Genomic DNA, 19,702 nt, shown 5'->3' on the forward strand with positions numbered 1-19,702 from the left:
TTTTTCTCTTTCCAGGAATTGGCAGGTGGTGCTTCCTGTGTCTGAGCCAGCAGGTGTATTACCCAGGTGTGTTAAACCAATAATTGTTTTCACTGCCTCTGGCTGGACTGCTCTCTAGTTTCCGAACAGGGCTCTCTTTTTTCTGGGGGGCTTCCTGTCAGGGTGTCTCTCCTCTGGGAGATCTGTGGAGAGTCTCTTTATTTAGGTGGTCTCTGGGGTGGGGGGGGGGGGGGTCTCTTAATTTAGGGAGTCTCTATGGGGGGGATCTCCTTATTTAGGGGGTTACACAGAAAATCTGGGGTTGGAGGGCTGAATTGTACTGTGGGGGGGGGAGAGGAATGGCCAGCCGTGGGACCTCGCTACAAGGCCGCCCTCCCTCTCACAATCCTCGCATGCATAAATATGCATGGGAATTTAGAATTGCTTCCATGGGACCTCAAGTCAGGTGCAATTCAGTTCCAAGGGGAGGACATAAAGTGGGATTCTCTGATTGCTGAAGCCGAAATCACATTCGGCGATTGGCCGGAGAACCCGTTCTTATGCTGAAATTGGGGCGGTGCCATTTTTTGGATGCTCCGCCCCTCAGAAACTGAGCAATCGCTGAGTATGCCATACGTCATTGGGACGGCCTCAGGACGTCACCTGAGGCACTCCCGCAATGCTCCGCCCCCGATGGACCGACTTCCCGACGGAATCAGTCGCGTGCGCTCACAGTTTTCCGGGACCTCACATGGCGGCTGGGGACTGTGTCCAGTGTCGCCACAGTCGGGGGAAACCGTTCCGTTGGCCGGGGGGGGGGCTTCAGCGGGGGCTGGGGGTACTGGTGGTGGAGGTCCAGAGGTGGTGATGGAGGTTATAGAGGGACACTATCTGGCAGGCCAGGTCCTGGCACCATGTTGTATGGCGCGTCCACCATAGGTAGCCGCCGTGAACATGCACGCCGATGGACCTGGCAATCCTCCATCCGTATCTGCAGGTAAAACCAGGGCTTTACGTGGCATGGCTGCTAGCCCTCCACCAGTCCCAGCATCAGTGCAGGGGCGGCGCTGACTTTTTCATTGCAAAACGAGACACATGCTCCGCACATAGCCTCAAATCGGAAAATCCAGCCCACCGTCTCCCAAATGGAGAATTTTGTCCATGGAGTTAGAGCCAGCATGTAGCAAGCTTAATAACCGTAACCAAATGGTTGTCATGGACTGAAATAAGCCAACAACTTCTATTAATCTGGATCGCATCCTATTTGGGTATGAGACTGGCAAACGTGGAAGAGTTATTGGACCACATCACTGCAAATCCTAATGGACAATGGCAACCTGGAACAAAATACTTACTGTTTGCAATTGCTGTCATCAGTTTAAACTCTGAGCTGCACTGGCAAATGAAAATAGCACTCAATGAACATTCATGGAGCTGAACATGTCCAACTTCATTTATCCAGCACAGTTAGGGGTTAAGTCTGATTTTATGAAACTCGCAGAAAGGCAGCAGATGGCAATAATGAGTTCAACAAATGTTCAATGCAGCCTGTTTAGAATTTCAACATCTGTACTTTCCGCAGCACACAGTGTGGCAAAGACATTTCTAAAGCTGACTCATGTTATAATTCTGGACAGATTTTACAATCCAATAATTCTCAAAGTGGCCAGTTCTGAAATAGAGACATGTATTCGGATCAGCCTAGTGAGGTCGTGTTCAGGTGATTCTCCATCACAGTATTTTATCTGCTGAGGGACACAACACATTATGCACGGTTCTGCACACAGCTGGCACAAAGCACTCCAATAACTCAATTAGTAAAGGACAGCAGATGACGATGGACAAAAAAATTCTCCCGTCCATTTTGTGTGTTATGTAAACAGATGAAGTCACCTTATAAAGACACAGACTTGAGCCTAATAAGTGACAGGCTAACAACCTGGTTAGCAATCACCATCATCAGCTAAGACAGGAAAAGCATGGTACCCAGCATAGATCCCTACATGTTCCAGAGCATCATGTTTTCTTTTCCTTTGGCCATGTTATTTAATCGTAAAAGAGATAATTATTATGACCCAAGGAGATGCCAGAAAAACAATTTAATGGTGATAATCCTGTGACAGCTCGATTTGAAAGAGCAAATGTTAAAAAGTAAACGAAAAATGACGTCTGAGTTTATAAAAGGGCTTTTCCTCGCTCGTAATGTGCAAATGTATGGGCGGCACGGTTGCACAGTGGTTAGCACTGTCGCTGCACAGCGCCAGGGTCCCAGGTTCGATTCCAGGCTTGGGTCACTGTCTGTGCAGAACCTGCACGTTCTCTCCGTGTCTGCATAGGTTTCCTCTGGATGCTCCGTTTTCCTCCTACAAGTCCCGAAAGACGTGCTGTTCGGTAATTTGGACATTCTGAATTCTCCCTCTGTGTACATGAACAGGTGCCGGAATGTGGTGACCAGGGGCTTTTCACAGTAACTTCATTGTGGTGCTAATGTAAGCCTACTTGTGACAATAAAGATTATTATTATTATAATGTTGGGGCATATCGGATGGGAACAATTAAGTCAACTGCATGATGGGTCAAACACTGATGTTGGTCGTCGATGAATGAAAATGCACTCCTGGTACACAGCTACCTGGTTCTCAGTAAAGGTATCCTGTGCATTGACGAGACTTTCCAAAGTACCAAAATTGGAAGGCCAATTTTCCATTCAGTTACACCTAATTCACTGGTGCAAAATGGCTTAAGATTGCCACCTTGTCCAAAGTCCTGAGAGCGATTTGGAAGGGCAGCCAAGGTGCTGCCTATCAATGTGACATTCACTCGATACAAGCAAGGGGCAAAATGGAGTGACTGCAGCCTGCATGCAGTTCAACAATGTTTACCCCTCTGCACTTGTCACGTATCCCCAGTCCTGTAAAAACAGATATTCGGGAAGGAAAATGCAGTGCTGTTTAGAGAAACACATTTAAAATTAGCTATGGTACAGAGGCAGCACACTCTCATCTCAATCAGAAAACCACAGCCTCAACCCCTTCTCTATATTGCAGGTATAATCCAGGCTGATACCCCAGGGCAGTGCTAATAGCAGGTGTGTGTAAAAGATAGCATGGCACTATTTCTAAAAAAACCAATACAGCAGAGAAGTCCAACATTTATCCACAGACTAACACCAACAAGGAGATGATCTGCTGTTTATTTTATCGCTGATTGTGGTACCTTGGCTGCTACTTGCCATACATCACAACAGTGACTACCCTGAACGTATTTAACTGGCTTCAAAGCATTTGGGGGCTATTGACATTGTGAAAGGTGTGAAAAAAATGTAAGTTTGCCCTTCATTGTTTCAGAATGAGGTGCACCATTCAAAGATAAAGATTTCTAAAAAATCTAGCAACATCAGCAGTGGGATTCTCCAATCCCCCCCCCCGGCCGGGTCAGAGAATCCCCGAGGTGCGGCACGAATCCCGCCCCGCAGCCCCCCGGCCGGCTGCCGTTTTCTCCGGCGCCGCGTTTTGGGCGGGGGCGGCGTACACGCCACGCCAGTTGTGGGCCCTTGTCAGCGGCACCCCCCGGAAATTCTCCGAGCCCCGATGGGCCAAGCGGCCATCCGTTTGAAAAAATGAAATGAATGAAATGAAAATCGCTTATTGTCACGAGTAGGCTTCAATGAAGTTACTGTGAAAAGCCCCTAGTCACCACATTCCGGCGCCTGTCCGGGGAGGCTGGTACGGGAATCGAACCGTGCTGCTGGCTTGCTTGAAAAGCCAGCAATTTAGCCCAGTGAGCGAAAACCAGTTTTTGGCTAGTCCCACCGGTATGGGTTTCGCATGGTCCCACACGGCGGGACCTGCCAGGTAAGTCAGCTGGGGCGGTCCTTGGGGGGTTGCGGGGGGGGGGGGATCTGCCCCCGGATGGGGCCTCCACGGTGGCCTGGCCCGTGATCGGGGCCCACCGATCTGTGGGCAGGCCTGTGCCGTGGGGCATTCCTTCCTTCCATGCCAACCCCTGTAGGGCTCTGCCATGGCGGGCGCAGAGAGCAGAACCTCCCGTGCATCCGTCAAAACACGGCGGCAGTTCCGCGCATGCGCGAGATCACGCCGGCCCTTTGGCGCATGTGCAAACTCGCTCAGTCCCTTCGGCGCCAGCTGGGGCGGCGCCAACCACTACGCCATCCACCTAGCCCCCGAGACAGGTCAGAATGCCTCAGTTTGAGGGCCTGTTGGCGCCGGTTTTCCCGCCAGCGTAGGGACTTAGTCCCGGAAAGGAGAATCCCAGCCCACATGGTGAGGGGTTTGCAACTTACAAAAATCCAGATCATTCTTGCAGATTTACAGTGGTTACCTATGTTACCTATTATAATGTTACCTTTTCTAATGAAGAATTTTAAATTTCAATGTGTCCAAATCACAAATTTGCACATTCCCATGGGCAGGCAATTGCCAGCTGTGAGGGTGTGGATTTGTATGCAATGCAGTTTGCCAGGATCAGGGACAGTGAATTTAAAGCCACAAACAATGTTTAGAACTCAGGGAGCAGTGCGTTTTGAACCAAAGCTCCATCTTAGTTACCCGCTGAGTTTCAATCACGTCCTACGACGTTCCTGCTGACACCACACAACGACCATGGGCATGGGGCGGGGTGAAGGAAATGATGTGGTAATTGTTTATTAAAACACTTTGTGAATTATTACTAACATTTTAGTCAATCAGTGATAGGATGAACCTGCATTGTGTAGATTCTTATCACAGCCTCAAGCCATCTCAAACACTTCATTCTTGAAGTGTAGTCACAGTTGTGAGAGGAAATTTGTTGGCCAAGATAGATATGTTTGGAGCAAATAAATGAGCTGTTTATTTGTGTTTGGTATTATGGTTACATTCCGAACATATGCATTAGGAGCACAGCAGGCCGCTCGGCCCCTCGAGCCTTCTCCGCCATTCAATAAGATCATGGTTGGTTTTTTAAAAATAAATTTGAGTACCCAATTTATTTTTTCCAATTAAGGGGCAATTTACTGTGGCCAATCCACCTACCCTGCATATCTTTTGGGTTGTGGGGGCGAAACCCACGCAAACACAGGGAGAATGTGCAAACTTCACACGGACAGTGACCCAGAGCCGGGATCGAACCTGGGGCCTCGGCGCCGTGAGGCTGCAGGGCTAACCCACTGCGCCACCATGCTGCCTTTATAAAATCATGGTTGATCTGATTGTAACCTCAACCCCACATTCCTGCCTACCCCCAATAACATTTCATTCCCTTCCTGTTAATCAATAATCTATCCAGCTCAGCCTTAAGATTTTGCTTCCACTGCCTTATGAGGAAGAGAGTTCCAGACACTCACAACCCTCCGAGTGAAACAATTCTCCTTGTCTCCATCTTAAATGAGAGACCCCTTGTTTTCAAACAGTGACCTCTAGTTCTAGATTCTCCCATTAGGGGAAAACCTTGGGCGGGATTCTCCGACCACCCGCCGGGTCAGCGAATCCCAGGGGGGTGGCGCGAATCCCGCCCCAGCGCCGGCTGCAATATTCTCTGGAGCCATTTTTCGGGTGGGGGCGGGATTCCCGCCACGCCTATCGAGGGCCCTTGGCAGCGCCCCCCCCCCCCCGGCGATTCTACGGGCCCCAGTGGGCCGAGCGGCTGTCCATTTCTGGCCAGTCCCTCCGGCGTGAATCACTCAACTCATGCACCAGTGGGACCTGGCAGCTAAGTCGGCGGGGGCAGTCCTCAGGGTGGCACGGGGGGATCCGACCCCAGGAGGCCCCTCACGGTGGCCTGGCCCGCGATCGGGGTCCACTGATCTGTGGGCACGCTTGTTCCGTGGGGCACCTCTTCCTTCTGCGCCGGCACCTGTAGGGCTCCACAATGGTCGGCTGGGAGAAGAGAAGCGAATGTGCCAAAATACGTCGGCTGGTCTATGCATGCGAGCAACCATGCTGGCCGTTCCGCACATGCACGAGATCACGCCGGCCCTTCAGTGCACACGCAAACCCATGCCATCCCTTCAGCTCCCAACCCCACCAGCGTCCCCGAAAATGTGGAGAATTCCGCACTTTCGGGAGGGGGGGGGGGGTTTGCGCCGGAGTGGTTGGCGCCGGTTTTCCCACCGGCGTGGAGACTTAGAAGGGCGAATCCCGGCCATTATCTCCACGTCCACCTTGTCAATACCCCTCAGGATCTTAAAGGTTTAGAAGGTTGAAGAAAGAACATTGACCGAGACATTGTAAAAACTCCACGTTCTTTTTCCAATATTATACGATCAATGCAAATTAATGGACATGAAAAAAAAGTCACCCGAGGCACATTTGAACACGGGTGAAAACCAATTTCAATTAATTACTATTTGAATGAGCAGTGCACACAACAATAAATTAAGCCGACCGCACAGGAATTTGGTGAACACGAGTATTTATTGTATCAATAGCAACTGTTCATGCCTTCATTGGTTTGGATGGCTGCTAAATAATATGTTGTAAGCATTCTCTCAGTGACCAGCCAAACATTTGTCCAATTACCATCGCCAAAATCTGATCATTTGTTATGTAGGGGCTGATTTTGTACAGTGGGCTAAATAGCTGGCTTGTAATGCAGAACAAGGCCAGCAGTGCGGGTTCAATTACCGTACCAGCCTCCCCAAACAGGCGCCGGAATGTGGCGAAGAGGGGCTTTTCACAGTAACTTCATTGAAGCCTACTTGTGACAATAAGCGATGATTATTATTATTAATGCTCTTTGAGGGATTTTGTTCTATGCACATTTAGGGTCCCGTGAATCCACTTTAGCCATCAGTGAGAATGGCAACATGGGCGGAAAATTCAATGAGAATCGGAAAACGCGATTCTCTATGGCCCCTCGCGCAATGAGGAATCTGCTGCAGAAGACCGGGAACCTCATTCTAATCCAATCGCATATCATTAGCGAGCCCTCCCTTCGGACTCCCCCCCCCCCCCCCCCCCCCCCCGCTCCCCCCCGCTCATTGAATTTTTTTCGTGTACCCAATAAATTATTTCCAAGTAAGGGGCAATTTAGCGTGGCCAATCCACCTATAGTGCAATTTTTGGGCTGTGGGGGCGAAACCCACGCAAACACAGGGAGAATGTGCAAACTCCACACGGACAGTGACCCAGAGCTGGGACCTGGAACCGTGGCACCGTGAGGCTGCAGGGCTAACCCACTGCGCCACCGTGCTGCCCCTCTCACTGAATATTTATCGGTTGCCGACGTGACGTCACGCCGCCACGATTTATAACAGCCGTAAAAAAAAATGAGAACCTGGCGACCTCACCTCTGAAGGGTCATCAGAGGTCAGCACTCAGGTCGCCATTACCATCCAGGGTGTCAGTCGCAGACGGAACAGCGGAGTGTACACAGGGGATGCAGATGAACACAACTAGGGACGGGGGTGGGGAGGTGGTTCCCATCTCGGCATCTTGGGAGGTGGGTTCACTCGCAGGTCTTAGCGACCCTTCAGTCTGTGAGCCTCAGGTTTAGTGCGGTCTGGCGGCTGGTGTGCAGACAGAGCTTCCCATGTCCTCCTTGCTGGGCTTGTGGAGATATGCACCGATGCAGTCCTGCTCCTCGCCAGCCACCTCAAGAGCTCACTCCGCATGGGGCATTAGGCATGGGGCAGCTTGGGCATGACACTGGCAGGCTGTGGCCGCACACGCCGGTTGTTCTCAAGTTTGTCCTGTAATGAGACAGACACGGAGAGTGTAGGCAAAGTCCTGCCAGGTCAGATGTGATGAAGTCTGGCAGACGTGGGAGGTGAGTGGGAGCAGGGATCTGAGGAGCAGAATAGCTACTGGGGAGAACATGGGAAGTGGGGGTGTGGCGGGGGTGGGGTGGATGGAAGGAGTGAGGTGGGGGAGGGTGCCATGAGGCATATTGGGAACCTGTGAGATGGTTGGGTGAGAGATCGCCACAGTGGTGTGAAGGGTGTTTTGCAGCGTGCTGGCACTCATTATTGTGGCCACTGTCTCTCAGGTGGGGGTGGTGGCCTTGGTTAATGAATGTTTCTGAGGACATGGGTAGAGGGTGTCACTCCTCCACTCCATACCATCCAAGAGTTTGGTCAGGGTTCCCTCCGATAGCTTGGTGCTGTCTTCACGGCAGTCAAATCCCAGCTGGAGTTGGGACAAGTGTAGGGGAGGCATTTTTGAGGAGTGCTCCATTGATTGCAGATATTGCTTTCCCCAGGTGAGTGAATCAGAGGGAAGCCGCCATGGGCGCGACGTGAATCATGTGGGGAAAGAAAAATTGTTCTCAATATTGGCTGAGATTTATCACTGCCGGCGGGATTCTCATTGATTTTTCCACCGGAACCAACACTTTGAACAAATATGGTAAGATTCCGCCCCATGTTTCCCGAGATTACAACAATGATTCCACTTCGAAAACCCTTCATTGGTTTCGACGCACATTGGTAAGTGGAAGGTGCTGCATGAATGCAGTTCCTTTCTTCTTTATAGCCGATCATTGACAAGAGGGATTGAGGCTTGTTGCCTGCAGCCTTACTTTTGTGAAATACATGCTGTTAGTGGACCCAAAAACTACGCTTAATATTTTTCCCCTAATTATGCATCTACGCAGAACAAAGGCGCGTGGGAATGATTTCACCTCTTAAAGAATATTGTAGCAAATTGACAGGAAAAAATCTTGTCAAGTATCTGCCACAAATTATTTTTCAGTTTGTGCTTTTAGAGGGCTCCCCCACCAATTGAAGAATAACATGCCCTTGAGCAAATAACAGTAGGTAGAAAGATATGTTGCTGGATTCTCCCAAAATGAGACTAGGTCCGGGATTCTACGGTATCCGGGGGGGTAGGCCATACCGGCGTCAAAGAGTGGCATGAACCACTCCGGCGTCGGGCCGCCCGGAAGGTGCGGAATCTTCCGTACCTTCGGGGGCTAGGCCGGCACTGGAGTGATTGACGCCAAAGGGCCTCCGCCGGCCGGCACAGGTTGGCACATGCGCAAGAGTGCCAGCATGTTCCCAGGACCGTTGGCGTGATTCTTGCGCATGCGCGGGGGGGTTTTCTTCTCCGCGCCGGCCTATGTAAAGGGAAAGAGTGCCCCCACGGCACAGGCCCGCCCACAGATCGGTGGGCCCCGATTGCAGGCCAGGCCACCGTGGAGGCCCCCTGTAGGGCAGGATGCCCCCGCGTCCCCGTCCCCCCCCCCCCCCCCTCCCCGACGACTCCGCAGACTGCCCGCAGCGCCAGGTCCCGCCGGTACGGACCTGGTCTAATGCACGACGGCGGAACTGGCCGAAAACATGTGGCCGCTTGGCCAATCGGAGACCGGATAATCGGGGGGGGGGGGGGGGGGGGGGGGCACTGCCAATGGCCCCCGACCAGCATGGCACGATCCCCACCCCCACCAGAAAACCGCCGCCGGAGAATTCGGCAGCCTGCGGTGGGGCGGGATTCCCGCCGCCCCCCAGCAATTCCCCGACCCGGCGGGAGGCCAGAGAATCCCGCCCCATGTCTCCACATTGGTGTAGAACATCGGGGGCGGGATTCTCTCAGCCCGCGGCCGGGCCGGAGAACCATAACGACCTGTGCAAATCGCACCACGCCACCCAGACGCGATTCCCCACAGAGCGGTGCCAGTGGCGCCGTTCGGGGCCCGCTCTACACGGTGCCGCTACGCATGCGTGGACCCCGCGGCGCCCAGTTGACGCCGGGATCAGCAGCTGGAATGGAGAGGGTTGCTCCAGTGCCATGCTGTCTTCCTGTAGGGGGCAGAGTTGCTGATCCTGAGGCCATGTTGATGTCATCAGGAAACGCCTCAGGAACAGTGAAACCCGCCCAGGAGTTTTACTCTCGAGACTCCTGGAAAAAAGATGAACTAATTCTATGCCCTGCAGGGGGCTAGCAGGGACCCAGAGGAAATCACGCAGCTTTAACTTCGGATACGGGTCCCCGCACTTCCTGTTTGGAGTCCACACATGCGTATGGCGGCAGCCTCCAGCGGTCGCGCCGAGCTCCATGGTAGGCTCGGACCGCGGAGTCAGGCGCAAAAATTAGAATTCCCAATAGGCTGCGCGCCCGAGCATCTAACCACGCACAAGCCGCCTATAAGGGTCTCTCTCCCCCCCCCCACCAGTGTCCAATCCCGCCGCCCTCCACCAGGGCGGCCACGGACTGAGTCTGCAGCCAGCACGCCAGTATCCTGACTGGCAATAGGTGGTTAGTTCCACGCCGTCAGGAACTGGGCCTGTGAGGAGAGGAGGATCGTTAGGCGGATCTCTGTCAATGGGCCCCCAGCCGCGCGGCATACTCTGCAATCATGCCGATTCTCGAGTCCCGGAGAATCGCCAGAACGATGGCGGGCCTGATTTTGGAGTGAAAGTGGATTATCCGTCCATGCGCTGAACGTGATTTTGCCGCGGGGCTGCGGAGAATCCAGCCCACGGATAGGGGTTGACCATTCAGCCCCTCAAGTCTGATCGCTGTCCAATTGGATCATAATCGATCTTCACTTCAACTCCAATTATTGACCATCGATCCCACTCCCTTGATACTGAAATAAAAGCAAAATACTGCGGATTCTGGAGAATTCAGAAAGTGCTGGAAATATTCAGCAGATCTGGTAGGGTCTGTGGAGAGAGGGAAGCAGAATTGTCAGACGCAAATTTCCCAAATGTCGGAAAAGGTTGACAGTGAGTGGGAAATGTAACGTTAAAGCTGCCTGCACCAATGGCCGCTTTCTCCGGTATGTCAGTCCGGATCTTGTTTTAAAAAATGGCAAGGGAGGGGTCCTACAACGTCAAACTGGCATCCAACTAATAACTTAGTTTTTCGAAGATCGTGGCGCCCTTTGTAAAGGCCCAAGCAAGATCCTCTTCCCCCGAGTGATGCACTCACTTGAGCACCTGTCAGAGGTCGGCTTGACAAATGGGCACCTTGGGAGACCAGTCATGATTCACGCCGGCTTCCCCTCATACCGACTTCGAATGGACTTTCTACCGCGGGAGGTGGGGGGAATGATTTAGGCCTAAAGGCCTCATAGTGAGATGATAGTGTACGGAACTGGTGTCCCTGACGTTTCCTGAAATGTCACTTGCGGGGTGGGGGCATTCGCGTCACCTTTTTACATTGGCGTGAAGTACGATTTAGGCCTCTCGGGAGATTTTCCGCTTCTGTCACTAAACCCGCCCGAAAGAAATGGGAACAGAAAATCCTGGCCAGAATTTTGAGTCCAATATGCCGCCGAAGAAATCATATTCCTCTTCAAACGTTGGCGGGATATTTGTTGGTGGGATGGAAAATTTGGAGGACCAGAAAAAGGATAATTGACTTTCGGTGGGAATTTTCCATCGAGAAACTGGCAGACCTTCTGAGTCTTTCCAGCGCTTTCTATTTTGATCACTTGATGATGTTACCTGTAAATATTTATTGATCTCTATCCTGAAAGGTCTCATTGACTGAGCCTTCACAGCTCTTTAGGGAAAGAGTGCTCCCTGATTTCTGATATCGATTATGTGGAAGAATTGTTTCCACGATTTAACATCTAAACAGTCAAAACTCCAATTTTAAGGTTATGCTCTCCTTTTCTGGATTGTTCCACAAGAGGGAACACCGTGTGCCTGCCCTAAAGCCACTTAAATATTTTAAAGATCGCAATTTCCTCCTCAGGTCCTTTCCTCACCAGGTTAATAGAAGGAGCAGGAACCAGACATCCTCTCAGGACAGCGCAAATGAGCGGGGAAATAGTATGAAACTACACTGTTGTACTTTATCTTCTGATCCAAATTACACACAAGAAGAATTTTGAGAAAATCAGAGCTAGAATTTCCTTTGTTTTAATGAGGATAGCATCTGTTAAAATGGCTGAACAACTTCATACATATTAAACATTTGTATCACAATTTTGGAGCTATTTCAAGGGCCTGGAAGTCTTCCTAATGGTTGGAGGATGCAGCAATAATTGGTAACCTAAAATGGGAGAGAAATCTAAAATTTAAATCAATTTTTAAAAGCTATCAATCTATTTACAAGCACACAGAGAATACATCAAGTACTTTAAAGCATTAGTCTCCAAGCAACATTATGGGGAATTATAATTCAACTAAATTTCACCAGTCATTACTTTGTTCCCTTATACCCAAGCAATTTCTGTGCCTACCATCCATCATTAATACAATGTGAAGTCCATCTGTAGCTTAACAGTCAGAAAGGAAATGAGTTGCAGCAATGTTATTATAGACTCCAATTAACTACACAACTATGTGCAACGTAAAAGGATAAGCTTTGCCTCGCAGAAAAACCTGGATTAAAATAGTTGAGGGTCAATTCCATATAGTTCAGCAATGAGTCCTCTTCTAAAAAACACGAATGAGGTCAACTGATGTATCGTCTTCACCTGAACCATCATCAAAATTAACAAAAAATAAACAAGGGGGCCACTAAACAATACCCACTCACCAATTACTGGCTTATTAATATTCAGTTCGGGGCAGCACGGTGGCCTAGTGGTTAGCACAGCTGCCTCACGGCGCTGAGGTCCCAGGTTCGATCCCGGCTCTGGGTCACTGTCCGTGTGGAGTTTGCACATTCTCCCCGTATCTGCGTGGATTTCGCCCCCACAACCCAAAAATGTGCAGAGTAGGTGGATTGGCCACGCTAAATTGCCCTTAATTGGAAAACATAATTGGGTAATCTAAATTTTTTTTTTTTTTAAATATTCAGTTCGGGTTCTGATAAGCACATTTATCCACTGATTTTTTTCCTGGATCCAGAGATCAAAACACAAACAATACAAAGATTAATGGAAGTGAAAAGGCGGGGGGCGAAAAGCTTTCTTCTGGAGTCATGGACACACAGAAGAGGTTTGACTCCTGAGAGGTCAATGAGCACAGTGGAAGGTCACTACTGTACTACAAGAAATATCCTTGGCCCAAGCTGCTTCATTAGTGACCTGTCACGAAACCAAGATTGGAGCCCAATTGCTGAAAATATGACGGCATTAAGTCACAATAAAGAAGATGCTTGTGCCAGTACAAAGCAGGTCCTGAACATCAATGTGGTAATGTGTCCAAGTTTGCAGATGACACTCAGATGAGTGGTAAAGCACTCTGGTTGGCAATCAGTTGCTAGTGGGCCCACAATTGTTCACAATTAACATCGATGATTTTGAGTTGGGGACCAAGTACAATGTGTCCAAATTTGCAGACGACACTAAGATGAGTGGTAAAGCAAAAAGTGCAGAGGATACCGGAAGTCTGCAGAGGGATTTGGATAGGTTAAGGGAATGGGCTAGGGTCTGGCAGACTATGGAATACAATGTTGACAAATGTGAGGTTATTCAGTTTGGTAGGAATAACAGCAAACGGGATTATTATTTAAATGATAAAATATTAAAACATGCTGCTGTGCAGCGAGACCTGGGTGTGCTGGTGCATGAGTCGCAAAAAGTTGGTTTACAGGTCCAACAGGTGATTAAGAAGGCAAATGGAATTTTGTCCTTCATTGCTAGAGGGATGGAGTTGAAGACTAGGGAGGTTATGCTGGAATTGTATAAGATGTTCGTGAGGCCACACCTGGAGTATTGTGTTCAGTTTTGGTCTCCTTACTTGAGAAAGGACGTACTGGCACTGGAGGGTGTGCAGAGGAGATTCACTAGGTTAATCCCAGAGCTGAAGGGGTTGGATTACTAGGAGAGGTTGAGTAGACTGTACTTGTTGGAATTTAGAAGGATGAGGGGGAATCTTATAGAAACATATAAAATTATGAAGGGAATAGATAGGATAGATGCGGGCAGGTTGTTTCCACTGGTGGGTGAAAGCAGAACTAGGGAGCATAGCCTCAAAATAAGGGAAAGTAGATTTAGGACTGAGTTCAGGAGAAACTTCTTCACCCAAAGGGATGTGAATCTATGGAATTCCTTGCCCAGTGAAGCAGTTGAGGCTCCTTCATTAAATATTTTTAAGATAAAGATAGATAGTTTTTTGAAGAATAAAGGGATTGAGGGTTATGGTGTTCAGGCTGGAAAGTGGAGCTGAGTCCACAAAAGATCAGCCATGATCTCATTAAATGGTGGAGCAGGCTCGAGGGGCCAGATGGCCTACTCCTACTCCTAATTCTTATATTCTTATGCTCTTATGTTATCGACTGGACTTGGGTTGACAGGTGACATTCATACCCAAGTGCCACATAATGATCACCAGTAACAAGCAAAGGGCAAGTTAAACCCACCATCAACATTCACCACTGACCAGATCAGCCGTACCAACAATAGCATTATTGCTTGAGCAGTAGGATTGGTGCAGAGGCTGCATTTGCTGCAAATGGCTCACTTCAACATCTCTCCACACTCTGGAGCCAATCAAGTCAGGAGTGTGTTGCATAACCCATCACTTACATGGATGGTGGAGCTGCAACAATGCTCAGGAAGCAGGACAAGTTCGAAGATTTTTTTTTTATTTACATAGAATTTACAGTGCAGAAGGAGGCCATTCAGCCCATCGAGTCTGCACCTGCTCTTGGAAAGAGCACCCTACCCAAGCCCATACCTCCACCCTACCCAATAACCCAGTAACCCCACCCAACATTAAGGGCAATTTGGACCCTAAGGGTAATTTAGCATGGCCAATCCACCTAACCTGCACGTCTTTGGACTGTGGGCCGAAACCGGAGCACCCGGAGGAAACCCACACAGACACGGGGAGGACGTGCAGACTCCTCACAGACAGTGACCCAGCCGGGAACCGAACCTGGGACCCTGGAGCTGTGAAGCATTTGTGCTATCCACAATTCTACCGTGCTGCCCTAAGATAACTCATGGTCATTGGATAAACATATGTATGATAAGGGAATAGTGTAGAGGGTTTTACAGTGGTTTAACAGTTTGGCGCAACATCGAAGGGCCTGTACTGCACTGTAATGTTCTATGTTCTATTATCCACCGCTCACTGTGGCCACAATCTGCATCAACCACAAGGTGCAGTGTAGCAACTAACTCGCTTAGTCAGCACTTCCAATTCTACGGCAAGAAAGAGGAAAAAAAAGAGCAGCAACTTCACAAGACCATCTCCAAGTCCATTATTTCCCCGGCTTGGGAAAATTAGCTCATTCTACCATCACCACCGAGTCGAAAGTCTGGAACTAACCAACAAACAACATTGTGAGAGAACCATCACTTGAAGAAAGGAATAGTTCAAGAGGCTCACCATCACTTTCTCATGGCAACTGGGGAAAGGTGATAAATGCACCTTTGCCTGCATTGGGCAAATCTCAATATCTGTTTTTTTTTTAAATACACTGTAGCTCCTGACAATACCATTGACTGGATCGATACTGATTCCAATGGTGTCTTACTGCATTGCTAACCCAAGGCTCACATGAACTAAAAGGAATCATTCTGCAACAAAGTACTTACCTTGGCACCTGCCATCTTTCTCCTCATACCCAGCACTGCAAGTACATTTCCCAATCGGTACCAACCAGTCACCTTCTGCACTGCAGTGCATCCTGGGGGGGTTGCCCATTTCTGCTTCAGAGTCATTAACACACGATCCTCGCACTTCCACCAGGGTTGAGAAGGCAGCTTCTGCTACTGTGTCTGGAAAGACAGCCAAACTTTGCACCGTGGTGAGGCAGGTTTTGTAATAAACTCTCACTGAAACAAGGGCGACACAGGCCCCCACGTCCTGGAAACCGAGGTGAAATCCTTTCCTGCCGAGATGCTCAATTTCTCGGACCTCTGTATTAAGTTTCATTTTGCGCTCACCAAGATCCCCTTGGGTGAAGCTTTCATCTGCCGCTATCGTGTCAATTTTCACATACTGGTTTTCCTCAATGTTTCTGCCCAGGTCATTGTTCGACTCAATGTAGTAAAGATTAAAAGTCTCTTTGCATGTTCCGACCACTCCCGGGATGCTGTTGCAGTCTCGTAACGTGAACTTCAGCTCAATGAAGATCCTCTGCCCTTTTCGCCGTGGAATCCAACCGGTCTGAAGCCAGTTGTTTTGACTGGGAGACATGACGTTACAGACCTGGTAAGTGCGAATTGGTTTATAGTTTTCATCCACTCCACTGATCTCCTCCCACTGAAGAGAGAGAAAACAAAGTTTAAAAATCTCGAAACAAGATATGTGGAATCAGTATTTCACCTCTCTCATTCCTCATAGTCCAACATAATTTGTTTCTCAAGTCCAAAATGAGATTCATGGCCGGGACTGAAGGGTTAATTGTATTGACAGTCGTGAATAAACATAGAGGGAAACTGATATAGGAAGCACGGGAGTCCAGAACGAGGGGACAGAATCTGGAAATCAGAGCTCGACCTAATAATATTTTTGCTACAATTTAGACGATTGAGGGGTGATCTGTTTGAAGTATTCAAGATACTAACAGGGAAAGAGGGGGTAGATAAAGATAAACTATTTCCAATGGTTGGAGATTCTAAAACGAGGGGGCGTAATCGAAAAATTAGGGCTAAACCATTCAGGAGAGATATTAGGAAGTATTAGAAGTACTGAAGCAAGAACAGTTAATTGTAAATCTGAGATAGATAGATTTTTTGTTAAGCAAAGGGGTGGCACAGTGGTTAGCACTGCTGCCTCACAGTGCCAGAGACTCAGGTTCGATTCCAACCTTGGGTGACCATCGGTGTAGGGTTGGCACATTCTTCCTGTGTCTGTGTGTGTTTCCTCCGGATGCTCCGGTTTATCCCACAGTCCAAAGATGTGCAGCTTAGGTGGATTTACCATGCTAAATTGCCCCTAGGTGGGATTATGGCAATAGGTAGGGTGCTCTTTCAGAGGGTCAGTGCAGACTTGATGGGCCAAAAGGGATTCTATGATATTAAGTGATATTGGCCAAAGGCAGGTATATGAAGTTAGGTCACAGATCAGCCATGATCTCATTGAATGGCGGGACAGGCCCGAGGGGCTGAATGGCCTAATGTTCCTATGTTCCAATTATATCAGAAAACCAGTTTGCACCCAAAGGGGAGTGGAGGGATCCTTCCCAAAGAAGCTGTGTGTAGCTCGGTCCATTAAAAACTGACATAATAAAAAATAATAATCTTTTATTGTCACAAGTATGAAGTTACTGTGAAAAGTCCCTAGTCGCCACATTCCGGCACCTGTTCGGGTAAGTCCGTACGGGAATTGAACCGCGCTGCTGGCCTTGTTCTGCATTACAAACCAGCTGTCCAGCCCACTGAGCTACGTAGAGATTAATAGAGTTTTGTTAGGCAAAGGGATTAAGGTTTTGCAACCAAAATGGGTGGGTAACTAAAATGGGTCAGTAGAATTAAAGATACTGATCTTAGCTGAATGGAGGAAGAGGTTTGAGGGGATTGAATGGACTCTGCATATTCCATCATGTTTCTTTGACTTAGAGTGTACAGATGGAACAACAGCTAATAAACTAGTCCCGTATCTCCCAATACAAGTGGGTTAAATAATAAACATAGCAGCAAGGGCTGTGTATCCAACACTCCACCCCCCACCCCCACACTTTTATCCAAATCTTTTATTTGTTATATATATACGGCCGTGAATGCTTCTGGCAATTATTTTCTTTTCACACAAAAGGACACAATGCTTTAATTTTCTTTTCACATCTCACTCTTCAAAGGAATAATTACATTTTACACAACAGGGAGTTGGCCGCTTTTGTAGACTAGGCTCTGACCTTTCACCTCTGTGAAGATGCTGAGTCGTGACAGTGTGATTTTTGCCTATGCTGCACCTTGGTGTGGCAGGGGGATGTTCAAATCCAGGTCATGACATTCGGCTGAAATTCTCTTGTCTCTGGTTACCTGTAAGTAGCTTAATCCAAAGTCTGTCTGTGTAGCTTCAATACACAACTGGCTCTGTACTGGCTTTTGACCCTGTACCCTACAATTGCCTTCCCAAAACTGACCACTTTCAAAAAGGTTGCCTTTGCAATACGACTTTAGTCAACTCCCCTAACCTTTTCTCACCCCTTACTTGGTGTCCATTCCCATCTTTTGAAACACTTTACTGGTTCATTATGTGGACAATACAATGCAATTACAAGTCTTTGTTGTAAATTATAACTGAAGCTCTGAAAAATCTTTATTGCATAGCAGCAGTTTGCAATCCTGTTGAAGCTATTCATTCTCAGTCCAACATACTTTAAGGGAGGTTTCTCTACCATAGGGAAGTATTCTGCAACTATAGTCAATTGTTAGCACATAACTGGAGCATTACTGAGAAAAGACACATGCTATCTAAACTTTTCTTCCTGCACTCATCAGGATAGCTTACAAGAAAATTCCAACACTAACGAGGAAACAACAGTTTATACTGTTTGAGAAGAGAGTGCCAAATGGTTGGCAAGTGGACTCTGATTGGTGGAAGGGTTGCCCTGGAGAATGCAGCATGGAACAGTTAACTGCCCAGCTTTAATCAAATTCAAACTGGGCAGGTTGGCTCTGATTAATCAAGATGTGGAGATGCCGGCGTTGGACTGGGGTGAGCACAGTAAGAAGTCTTACAACACCAGGTTAAAGTCCAACAGGTTTGTTTCAAACACGAGCTTTCGGAGCACGGCTCCTTCTTCAGGTGATTAATCAAGGCATTGTCCTGGGCAATGAATCAGAATAGTAATAATAATAATCTTTATTGTCACAAGTAGGCTTACATTAACACTGCAATGAAGTGACTGTGAAAAGCCTAGAGTCGCCATATTCCGGCACCTGTTCAGGTACATGGTGGGAGAATTCAGAATGCCCAATTCACCTAACAGCATATCTTTCGGGACCTGTGGGAGGAAACCGGAGCACCCGGAGGAAACCCACGCAGACATGGGGAGAACATGCAGACTCTGCACAGTGTCCCAAGCTGGGAATCGAACCTGGGACCCTGGCACTGTGAAGCAACAGTGTTAACAACTGTGCTACCATGCCGCCCATATGACTCTTCCCTCAGCTTCTGTTTAATTGAAAAATGCACGTGTGGACATGTTTCTTTTGTCTGCAAAGGACAGGGTCCTATATGTGAATATATGTGGTTTCTAGCAGGTGTAAATGAGCCAAACTGCGAGTCCGACTGACAAATCTCACATGTTTCCAGTGTAACTCCCCTTGGCATTCATCCTAAAAAAGGTCAGTTGTATCAAAGCTTGGCGCATCCTGCTATCTGTAACGCATTGGGACTGCGGAGCAGCACCAAAATTATAGGCCCACCTTCGAGAGCGCGCGTGCCCGAGGATCGGTGCCGCCCGATCGTCCCCTGGCCGTTCAAGGCCCCCCCATCCACGGTGAAGGATTCCCCCCCATTCCCCACCAGGGCAGTCGCTCCCGACAGGCAAAACGTAGTTAGAACCACGCCGTCGGGAACTCAGCCAGTTATCCCCGGAGAAACGCCGCAGGGGCCTCTATCAGTGGCACCCTCCACACGCTACGGAGACCAGAGAATCAGGGGAGCGGCGTCGCGCCGGATTTTGGTGTCAACGCCCATTCTCCTCCCCCGTGCCGATCGCGGTTTCGGTGCGGAGGCTCAGAGAATCCCGCCCCATGTTTTTTTTTCCAAGTTTTACATGGGTTAGGAGTGCTGCAGGGAGGCTGACAGAGTCTGGACGCACTGCTACATAGTGGTACAGTGCACCATGAGGGATCTCCAAGGAATCGAAAGTTCCATCAAGGAAAAGGAACAACATTTATTTCCTGTTCTGAATGTCAATAAATGGGTACTGCACCGTTAACAACAGGCTATTCTGAGGTAACAGTGAGGAATTCCCCT

The 19,702-nt window shown here is 48.8% G+C and overlaps 1 protein-coding gene across 3 annotated transcripts in view; it reads right to left on the bottom strand.

The window, feature by feature from the left end:
• Positions 1-19,702, bottom strand: part of LOC119968642 (ephrin type-A receptor 7-like) — a 768,833-nt gene that overhangs the window by 586,249 nt on the left and 162,882 nt on the right. For all 3 annotated transcript variants that reach the window (XM_038801273.1, XM_038801267.1, XM_038801278.1), the window contains exon 3: positions 15,364-16,033. In XM_038801273.1, the coding sequence (XP_038657201.1) occupies positions 15,364-16,033 (670 nt within the window). The remainder of the gene's footprint in view (positions 1-15,363; positions 16,034-19,702) is intronic.

This window comes from Scyliorhinus canicula, chromosome 1 (genome assembly GCF_902713615.1).
Source record: "Scyliorhinus canicula chromosome 1, sScyCan1.1, whole genome shotgun sequence".
Taxonomy (NCBI): domain Eukaryota; kingdom Metazoa; phylum Chordata; class Chondrichthyes; order Carcharhiniformes; family Scyliorhinidae; genus Scyliorhinus; species Scyliorhinus canicula.